Raw genomic sequence first — 11,440 nt, 5'->3', positions numbered from 1 at the left:
CTAGTTTTGATTATTTTTTTGCACAATCCTTTTACATTTTTTAAAGTGCGATCATAAATTTTACCACGAGGAACGACCAAACCATTTCTCCCAGTGATTGCATCTCTTAACACTCTCCCATCAACCGTTGATCCTTCTCATCCAGATAAAACATAGATAAACTGCATATCCGGGGAGCATACTCCTAACATATTGGTAGCAATTTCATTTTTTCGTGTTCGATAATATGGGTACCATCTAATACTCCTAAGCACCCCTACCAAAAACCTAAAATAAGTATATTTATTTTACATATAAGCTAATTTAGAAATTAAAAGTAAATGAATATATATCTTAAACCATTTCCATCTCTCGTCTTTACAACCATCAAGTATTGGTTCGGGTCTTTTAAGTAACTCTCCTTGAAGTGAAATTATAGAGTTTATCATTTGTCTAAAATTTCTAGAAATTGTTTCCCCAGAACGTTCAAAATTAACTCTTATCGTTCTTTGCTTTTGGTGATGAGCTAAAATATGCAAAGTTATAGTTGTTCATCAACCAACATATTTTTGGTACGATGTACTATACCAGTGGCTTCAAATCTTGAGCATAAACGAACAAATGTTCGCCTGTTCATCCTAGTAATACTTTTGCATACATTATCACTAACATAGATATTTTTGTTCATATATTTTGTTCTCTCAAAAAAGTTATATTGATATTAATCTCTTAAGCTAATCCGCCTGACATGATTTTCTAGGTGTTTGAAAACAATCCAAAACCAATTAACCAATTGTATTATGCCCAACCATAATGAGCACATTGTAATATATCTCTTTCTCCTCAGCGATTCATTTAATCTGGTCATTGCTGCAAACAAATTAAGCAACCATCACTAATCTCAAAACTAAGATCAAGATTATTACTAACTATAACTATTATGCACGAAGGACTATTCTAGTTTTATTTGTGTGCTTACAAATATATAAGGACGAAACTGGTTCATGTTGTATTTTTTTTTTTTGAAAGCGGTTCATGTTGTATTTTTGTGTAACTTTTACCTTGAAATAATGCGAAATGGGATAGGGTTCAGGAAGAGTTAAGGCTCAACATCTATGAAAATGGGAGATTAAAACCCGACAACTGGGGATGATAGAGGGAGTGACGGCAGTCGGTTGAGGAGAGAAAGATAGGGGCGGGGGGAAGAGGGAACAATTAGGAAAGAATAAGGGAGGAACATCCGTAGCGGCTCAATAAATCGAAAAATGCCGATGAACTGTAGCCGTCTGTTGAAGCTCCATCGCCTTCTCTGTCGGTCACAACGTCACCTACTCGCGGTACAACTGATGGTCGGTAGTCCGCCAATGATTCGTCAGAGATCGCCGGTGGCGTGGAGTTCGCGGGCGATTCTGTCGGCTTCCGGTGAGTGTTCTTGTAGTGATAGAAGCACTTTAATTTATTTAAAACCTTCTAAGTCATATTTTAAATGATAGGATAAACTGTCTTTACGAAAATATGAAATATTTTAGAAAATGCATGTCCGCTGAGTACATTAGTACTAATTAACCCAAATATTTTCAAATGTTCCTCAAGTTGATTGGCTAGTGCACACGGGACATATATTCAATTTCCTATTTCCACTTCTGTTGTAGCCCTAGCTAACTAATATCTTATTTTTCGTTTTCATCACTTAAAACTTTCATGTTATATTTCAAATGACATCTTTGATTGAGCTTAGATTCTTAACTCTAAGTTTCATGCTAATTAATGTTGGTTATAAGAAGCATAAAACAAGACTTGTGATCAAAAGGAGTGTAGCCCGACTTGTTATCATATTATCCGGATTTCAACAAAAAAAATTACTTTTTTATTTCTATGAATTGGTCGCACCTCGATTATAGTTGTTTTTTTTGGTTTTTTTTTTTTTTTGAGGTAAACTTGATTATAGTTATTCATTGAAGAATTGGGGTGACATAAAATAAGAAATTTTTTTGTGAACGTACAATAAAAAAGGTAGAAATTTTTATTATGGACGAAGAATTAAAGTATATATTTGCGGGTGCATATAGTGTAATTTTCAGGTTGTAATATGGCATTTATTCACATGTATAATAGAAGATGAAATACGTATACACAACAGAGGATCCAGCCTGCACACGGAGACTCGCTCAATGATTCCAAATTTGGCCACAGAAGCTAAACGGATTATGTCAACATATGTACAAATAAACACACGCACACACATTGTTTAATGAATTTTATTTTATAATAATGTTGAACAAATTGAGACACAAAGAACCACTCAACGAGTGCCTCTCCTCATTTCTCTCATCTCAACAATGCCACACTCTCTAACTCTCCCAAACAAAAATCATTTCCCAAATCCGAAAGCAATTCTTGTTCGTCATCATCCATCTCCACCTCTAGAAAAATGCAGATCATAATCATTCACATTCATCCAAACCCAAACAATACTGCAATCCTGTAGCAGCCCTGCGTTTCCCCCCAATTCCAACCGGGGCAATGGCCACAGGCGTCGCCGAACCCTTGCCGCCATCGTCCTCCACCGCGCCGACCTACTCGTACCCTCCGGTGATCATCATCCTCACCATCGTCCTTCTCATATTCTTCTTCGCCGGATTCTTCTCCATATATTTCTGCCGCTGCTTCATGCAGAACCTCCTCTGCACGTGGCACCTCCGCCGCAGCACCGCCAGCGCCCCCGCGGGGGGCGGGGCCTCCACCGGCACCGTGGCTAGGGGCGCCGGCCTCGACCCCTCGATCGTCGAGTCCTTCCCGAGCTTCACCTACTCGACCGTGAAGGATTACACGAGGGAGAAATACGGCCTCGAGTGCGCCATCTGCCTTGTGGAATTCCGCAGCAGCGACGTGCTCCGCCTCCTCACCGCCTGCTGCCACGTCTTCCACCAGGAATGCATCGACCTCTGGCTCGAGTCGCACAAGACCTGCCCCGTCTGCCGCCGGAACCTCAACTCCCCGCCGCCGTCGCCCCTCAAATCGCCGCGTTTGTCCGTCCATGAAAACGAGGGGAGTCACCGAAACGATAGCTGCAGCATCACCATCAAGGAGGAAGAGGAAGAGGAAGAGGATAATCGGAGTCGAGGAAGGGGAGAGGGCGAGGAGGCCTCGTGCGCGGCGGAGCAGAATGAGAAGGAAAAGTTCTCGAGATCGCACTCGACAGGGCACTCCATAGCGAGGAATAGGGAAGGGGAGGAGAGGTTTACCCTAATTTTGCCTGAGGAGGTGAAGTCGCGGATCATTAGGGGACATAACTCCAGCAAGAGTTGGACGAGTTTCGGTGAGTATAAAGTTAAGAACAGGACTGCAAATGATCAGAGTGTTGCGGAGGCTTCTGGGATGGCTGCAGCAGACGACAAAGTATAGCGACTTGGGATCTTCTTTTAGTTTTTTTTATTTTCTTATCTATCATTTTCTGTCTTAGGTTTCGGTAGCATTAGTTGAAGAGGTTTGTCATATTTTTAGTAACGTAGTGCACGTAGTGTAAAAGAGATATAATTCAGAGTAGAACTTCAAAATTGATCCCGCGCTAGTGCTATATTTGACTCACTCACGCAGACTGCAGACCAACATATATATAAGCATGCAGCATGCAATGGTTGCGTGATGCCAGTTTACGTCCATTTTGTTTAGAAAGTGAACAACGAAGAAAATTTAAATAGGGGTGATCAAAATATTCTAAGTCTAAATATTTGATCCGAATTAAATTGAAATTTAAAATTTAATTCTGATTTTTTTAATATTTGGTTCAAAGCGGATTAAATTTTAGGTAAATTTCGATTTTTCGAATTGGATCAGATTAATATTGAGAATCTGAAAAAAAATCCAAATTAAATTTACTATACATAAATATAATATGGACTAAAATAAAAACACCTCTTAGAATATAAATATGAACCATTTTCAGTCCTTAGATCATTAAGATCTACAATTGATTCATCACCTTGTTGAATGAATTCATGGTCCTGAGTTCAAATATCATAGATAGCAAAAAATTTATTTTTAACAATTCATACAGTTACACAGCGAATTCATACGTGTTCTACATAGAATTCATACATTTTAGTTAGTTCGTATTTTATATGTTAAGAATTGTTTATATATATAGGGGTGAGCTACCATGAAAATACTTTTAAGTGTATAAAATAGGAACAAATCATGTCCATTAGATCATAGTGAATTAATGGCCCATATCAAATTATATGGAGATCCGAAATTTGTAACTGTTTTTCTTGCAATTCATACGTTTTTCTTATTACAAATTGAAAGTACTTTTGTTACGAATTATATTCTATGCACGAATTTGAAGTTCTTTTGTGGCGAATTATGTTCTAGTTAGACAAATTTCAAGCCACAAGATCAACTAAGATCTAATGGACATGATTTATTCCTATCTTATTTTAGTCCACCCCATATATATATATATATGGAGTGGTTCAATTGAGAAGCTCAAATGTGTTGAGAAGTTGAGAAGCAATCTATTAGATGAACATGTCAGTACATTTTGATGACATGACAATTAGACCCTAGATCAATACTGACGAATATATGAATCTATTTAATTTGTTAAAAAATACGCCACCGCCAAGGATCGAACCCCAAATCAAACCCACGTTCATAAAAACTAATTGACATGTTCATCTATTAGATTGCTTCTCAACACATCTGAGCTTCTCAATAAAACCTAATCTTATATATATATATATATATATATATATATATATATATATATATAGTTAGGTTCTATGGAGAAATTAATTTTTTTCTGAAAGTTAGGAACGTTGAACATGTCAATAGTTTTTTATGAACATAGCAATAATTTTATTGAATGTTTGGGGTTCGAATCCTAAAGTGCGAAATTTTAAACAAATACATCTTTTCAACAAATATGTCCGTTCATAAAAACTACTCACATGTTCATCACAATTGTTGATATATTCATCAAAATCTGGACACTAGATTTATTCTTAATTCTTGACCGTTTGATGGATCATGATCAATGGATGAGATTGTTTCTCACTTATTTAAAATTGTCTTTCTCAATAGAATTTTTCCTTATATATATAAGGTTGGGATCTATACAGAATCCCCTTAGTGTAGAGATTAAAGAACAAATCATAACCACTAATTTAGTGGTGATGGACAGTTACGATGAGTGGTTTCCATTTTATTTTTTTATTTTTTAAATTCTTAAAAATAATATAAAATTACTGAAAATACGATTGAGGGGTATACTGATATACTTCATTTTAATCAACAACTATACCAAAATTTACTCCAATAATTAAGGAGTTACCCACTAACATTAACCCCACTTTTCAACCATGCATCAACCCTACCCATTCACCTCCTTGGATCGTTTCTTGTCGGCGACTGAAAAATCTTTCATCAATTTTCCTTCCGTTTCATCGGCGGCTCATTGTTCGGTCACCATTACTCACTTCGGTTTTCGCCGTCGACTGGGAAAAAATTGTTCATTTTTTGTTTTGTATATTCGTTATAAATTCGGTACTTATATTATGTAGTTTATTCTTAAATTTTCCATGTATATTTATTCATTAACTTTTGTAGTTTATTAATTCAAATAAGTTTGATCTTCATTCATTTAATAATTCTAGTGTATATAAATTATGTGTGGTCATGTCATATTTGTTTATTTATTATTTATATAATTTAATTTGAGGCAGATACAATTTAACTAGGATTATGTTTTTGTATAAAAATTAATATATGACTATAGGTTATTCGGTATGTTATGTAGTTTATTCAAATAAATTTGATCTATATTCATTAATTTACTCTATAATGTATAAATTATGTGTGGTTACGTCATATTTGTTCATTCATGGGTGATGGCATGCAGGACTGAAAATGCAACATATCTAGTAAACGACCGCAACAATTCTCAAGGATGTGCACACAGTATTGTCGATCCATTTTGGCATGAGAGGAAAATGAGGTGAAAAGGGCCGTTGTGGACAAAGCTTCACATACTTTTGGAGAAATGTGCAAGGATCCAAGATTCAATGTAAATTCGATGCTACTAGGGTGATATTTGGACACGGAAGAGTCCAATAAAATAAATTTTTTTTAGATGATTAAAGTCATTTGAAACATATGTTTTGGATAATACAATATAATAAAGTATGGATTTTGTGACAATTGATTTTGTTTGACTTGCATTGGTTTGTGATGTGAAATTGTAGGAATATAATCTATCAGTAAAATATATGCTAGTGGACATTGTTTTAGTTGGTGTTTGTGATTCAAAATAATTTTATTTAGAAGAGTTGCTTCACCGAACAATATAAATATTGTGGAGAATAACGGTCATTATTAAACTACGATTTTATTAGAAAAAGAAAAAAGAAAAAACCTAAGAAAACCCTTGAAAGCACAAGAAAAACAGACTAAGGGCCGAGCCTCATTAAAACCTTTTTACGGAAAACCCAGTGGGAAAAACCGTAAAAAGGAAAAAGAGTACCCGTCTAGAAGACGAATACACAAGAGGGGAGGAGCGGAAGAGAAAGTTTTCGGAACTCCGGCCTAACCATCGTCCCCAAACAATCTCGGCTCAAACCCCACGAAAAACAACAGCTCGGAAGGCAATAGGCTGGTGAGACGTCGTCGCCAAACTGCCAACCAACAAACAAGCCCAAACCAAAAAAAGCAAAGCTACACAGCCGGTTATACGCCGTCGCCGTGAGCACGAACACGAAAGAACCCAAATAAACGAAAGAAAGCTACACGACCGGTTATACGACGTCCCCGTAGGCACTCCACAACCCCCAACCCAACAAATCGCACAAAAACGGTAGCTACCCGACCGGTTATACGCCGTCGCCGGAAGCACCCCACGATCAAGAACACCCCAAAGGGACGAGAGGCTAAAAGTTTCGGCCAGTGAGACGCCGTCGCCAAAACTAACCAGCCTCGTAGAGCAATGCTGAAAAGAGTTGCCAAAAAGAACAACACCGTGCCAAAACTGTGTAGAGCAGCGCACCGGGGCAAGATCAGCACCACTGAGCGACACTCTAGGAGGAAAAACTCAATGCCAACAAAGACAACGTCGCAAAGCAACCGACGAGCAGCTTTCTCAACCCCGATCCAGAGCAAAGAAAGTAAAAAGAAAGAGGAAAAGCCCCACACCACCACTAAAAACAACCAATCAGCATCCATCCACACACCACACTCTCAACCAGCGAGAATAATTAAAGCCCAGCAGATGCTTGAAGAAAAGCCTCTACGAAAAGATGCAATGCTCCCATCGCGCTTTCCGCCAACAATCATAGCAACCCCAAAGACAGCCACCAAAAACCGACAGCAAACCCAACGAGCAGCCAAAAACAAGCTGCCCAGCAAACAGCAGCCAAGAACAGGAACACCCGCCATGTGTTCGAAGAAACGCCAAAACCAAACTCTCATCAAAACTTAACGCGAACACGACTATGCATCGACATATCCAAAGAGACAGCATTCTTGATGACATCAATAGCATACCCCACCAGCCCTCATCTCTATCATGATTAGCCATAATATCAGCTGCACTATTCCCTTCTCTATAAATATGAGAAACCTGCAAACAAAAATCAAGGAGAAGACGAATCGTGCGTTTCCACAAAGCCATGAAACGCCACGGAACATTGTGAGAAAGGGAGTTCAAGAGATTAACAATATAAATAGAATCAGCCTCAATCCAAAGCCATCGCCACCCTCTATAATGAGCAATATTCACCACAAGAAGCTCGGCCTCGAAAGCAAAACCCATACCACCTTTGAAATGGAAACATCCACGAACCCAACTCCAATTATCCCGATAAACACCGCCAGCAGCGATACTACCAGGGGCGCCCAAAGCCGAACCGTCCGTATTGACTTTCATCCACTGTCCAGCCGGCGGCCACCAATGGACCTCAAGCATAGTGGGAGGAGGAGCCGCCCTCGTAGAAACCCCCACTACTACAAAATTTCACATACATAACACTCAATACATAACGGTTTTTTTAAAAAACCGTTATGTATGAGCGCACTTTTAGGTATAGATAACGGTTTGACAAAAAACCGTTATCTATGTAGTGTTATCCATACTCATAGACAACGGTTTAAGTTAATCCGTTATCTTTGTGTGTTATCTATTAGTCCCATAGATAACGGTACTACAAAACCGTTAAGCCGACCGTTATCTATGAGCATGTTTTTATAACGGTTTTTTGGACGTTAAGAAAAACGTTATATAAGTGTTATGTATAATCATATTTATTTTTATTAATTTTTTTTTAATTTTTTTTAAACCCATATTATTTTATATTAAAATATAATTCCCCCAAATCCTTTCTTTCTCTCTCTCGTCTAATTCCCCCAAAACGTCACTCTCTCTCTCGTCCTCCCCCTAACCAGCGGCGCCACCCAAAACCACCAAACCCTAACTCTCTCTCTCGGCCTTCCCCAAGTCTGCCATGCCTCTGCGGGTCAGCCAAGGATGATGGCACCGTCGAACTCGCGTGCAACGCGGATGAGGCGGTTCCATCAAGGGAACACCGAAGGCTAGGGCACATCGATGCGAAGCAAGGAAAAGGAGGATGTTATCGGCGGCAGCTGGTCGCTGGCTTCACGAAGATGACGGCTATGCCTTGTCAGCCTCGTCGGAGTTAGAGGCGGCGGTGGCAGCGGATTTGAAATTTTGGGGAAAAAATTAGGGCTCATGTGTGTGCGTAAGTACGTTCTGGAGATACGGGGGTAGAGACGATGGGAGGCGCGATGATGGCGGTGACCGTGGCAGCCGGCAGCGGCTGATGCCACCGGAGAAGAGGGAGAGGCGACCATGGTTTGGGGTAATTCAATATTTTTTTTTCTTCCTTTTGTTACCAGTTAATTGGAGCTTCTAGATTCCTCGCTGTTCAGCAGCGCCGTGCCCTCGCTTATGCCCGCCTCAAACGGTATTCTTTCTCTCTCTCCGAATTATCCTCGATTGTATTTGCACTCAGTTTGTGTGTGCAAGTAGTATACTGGAGTGTGAAGGAGCAAACATCCATGGATGAGTGGTTATGTGTCTAAGAAAGAAATTGAGTTCTCAATGTTTCTAATCTCTGATTCCTAGATTGTGAATTTTTCCTTATTCTAGTTTGGTCCAGAAGTCAATATTTGCCCTGCAACTATTAACTTAGATATGCTTTGGTTTGCTCCAGTTGTTTATAGCATTTCTATTTCACCTCAAATTCTTTGTTTTGTACGCAGGGGTTTTGAAGACTATAGGGTTTCAGGAGGTGAATTAGCTTATCAGCAGCTTTGTTTTGTGTATCAGTTATGAACGTAATTGACCTTAATTTTTTCTTTAGATTCTAATGGTTGGTGTTGTACAAAGTGAATTTTGTGGTGGGGAGTGGGAGATATTATTTGTTGAGAATTTGAAGGTTTGATGAGGGAGCTGGAAAACACTTCACGTAATTTGGATCTGTGAGCTGGTTGTTTTGTTGTAGATTTAACTTTGCTTCAAAATGAAATAAGGAACCGAGCCCTAAGTTTCTTCTTCACTGCAGACTATTGCTGCTGCCGCGGGTATAACCAATTTGCCATGGGTATAAATTTCTTCTTCACTGGAGTGAATATAAGAGTAAGACTCAATCTCCTCATATAACCAATTTGCCATGGGTATAAATTTCACTCAAATTGCATAATCTCTTCATTATGTTGTTTTCTTTCCTGAAAGTTCTATATTGTCTGTTTTCCATGTTTCCCCTATTAGGTAGAATTGATATTGATTGTCGTATTGTGTGATCAATAATTAAATAATTAAGAAAGAAGAGACATATACATTAAATTACTTGGTCAATGGTGCAATTGCTTACTTTTATGTGTTCAATTTAGAATTTTATTTGGCATTGACATCTTGTATTGGCTTGATTGACCATGTTTCCTTTTCCGGTGACATTTATATTGGAACTCTCATGTATTAGTCAAAACTATGTGGTACTTGAATACCGTGCTTAATATAAATAGACCCATATGAGAGTTTTTAGTATTGAAGCTGATATCTTGGAGTTTTTAATAAATTAGAGATATTTTGGTTTTTACTCACTGAGTTTGTATTCAGGTCTGTCAACTCAAAAGGTTTAGGTCCATAAAAGGTTAGTTTATATAATAAAGTGTTTCATTATGTGTGGATGTATGGTTGGTAAAATCATGATTTGTTCATCTGAAATTTATACTGGTATGCATATGGGACTACTTCAATAAGAAGAAGCAAACTATATCAATTCCATGGAGAAGATGGAGAAGATGCCGCTATTCTTGCCCCTGGTGATGTAGTTAGTAAAAAATTGGGCGATATTAAGAATATAGTGCTTATATGGTGGGAGAATTGTTAGACAGAATTGCTTTATATTCGATCAACTTTTCTAACTTGTCTCTACTGTCAACTGTCAACTATAGTCTCATCAACTTTCGCCATGTGCCGAGTGCAGGTTGACAGCATACTTAGCGCCTGTGGCGATGCTTTTGAGCATGAGGTAACTAGAAGAATGCGTAATGAATTTATGGTAGCTTGGGATGGCTTGAGGTCAAAAGACAACCAGAGAATCATAGCAGGTTGATTAATTAGTTCTTGAGGACTTGGTGCTAGAAACATTGTATGATAGATTTTTGTTTTAGCTATAAGGTTGTTGGTATTTTCAATTTTGAATCGGAATATGCAATGATGATGTATACTTGATATTTGGTTCATTTGTATAATAATGTATGAATTTCTTGGATGATATATAATATTGTTATCGTTGATTTTATCATTTTGTCGTTTTATAAAAATTGCAAAATTTAAAAATATACTACAATTATATAAAGTGCAAAAAACTGTTATAAAAGGTGCAAAAAATCGTTATGTATTCTAATTAAAGATAACGGTTAAAATCGTTATAAAAACTGCAAAAATCGTTATAAAAAGTGCAAAAAATCGTTATAAAAAGTGCAAAAAACCGTTATGTATTCTATCAAAGATAACGGTTAAAACCGTTATAAAAAGTGCAAAAAACTGTTAACTATGATAAAAAAAAAAAAAAAATTAATACATAACGGAAAAATCTTAATACATAACGGTGAAAAACTGTAACACCCCGCTTTTTCTTATATTTGAGATTCGCTATAGAGAGCACTGAGGTGTTAACACTAGCATATAATGAGATGAAATATCTCAATAAAATGAGATATGAATAGTTAGAATTTCGATGATGGAGCTAGAGAGTGAATCACTTAGAGTAAGTGAGTTTGATAGAGATACTGATTGAATTGAGAAGAGACGACAATTTTTGTTTCTGAGTTAGGGAGTATAATTATTATCCGAGATGGATTATTTTATTAAGATTTAAGAGGATGCTCGGCTAGAAATAAAGTCGATGTGTGTAAGTGAGAATCATTTATAGAGAAAGAGTTG

General features: G+C 37.7%; 1 protein-coding gene and 1 long non-coding RNA gene across 2 annotated transcripts; both read left to right on the top strand.

Moving 5' to 3' along the window:
• Window positions 1–2,150: 2,150 nt before the first annotated feature.
• LOC130994254 (RING-H2 finger protein ATL29) lies at window positions 2,151–3,675 on the top strand. Its single transcript, XM_057919294.1, has 2 exons — window positions 2,151–2,198; window positions 2,407–3,675. Exons 1-2 carry the CDS (start codon window positions 2,151–2,153, stop codon window positions 3,382–3,384), a joined length of 1,026 nt encoding a protein of 341 aa, XP_057775277.1. The 3' UTR covers window positions 3,385–3,675.
• Window positions 3,676–9,422: 5,747 nt separating this feature from the next.
• LOC130996285 (uncharacterized) lies at window positions 9,423–10,799 on the top strand. The gene is made up of 2 exons (XR_009092481.1): window positions 9,423–9,628; window positions 10,479–10,799. It is a non-coding gene; the product is annotated as an uncharacterized LOC130996285 (long non-coding RNA).
• Window positions 10,800–11,440: the final 641 nt, after the last annotated feature.

Source organism: Salvia miltiorrhiza, chromosome 7, assembly GCF_028751815.1.
Source record: "Salvia miltiorrhiza cultivar Shanhuang (shh) chromosome 7, IMPLAD_Smil_shh, whole genome shotgun sequence".
Classification (NCBI taxonomy): Eukaryota; Viridiplantae; Streptophyta; class Magnoliopsida; order Lamiales; family Lamiaceae; genus Salvia; species Salvia miltiorrhiza.
Note: the sequence above shows the minus strand (reverse complement) of the source record. Positions and strands in the feature narration are given on the sequence as shown.

Coding starts and splice junctions, on each gene's coding strand:
- LOC130994254 (XM_057919294.1), top strand. CDS start 2,151: ATGATTCCAAATTTGGCCACAGAAGCTAAACGGATTATGTCAACATAT. Junction 2,199..2,406: donor AACGGATTATGTCAACATAT/GTACAAATAAAC, acceptor CTCCACCTCTAG/AAAAATGCAGATCATAATCA.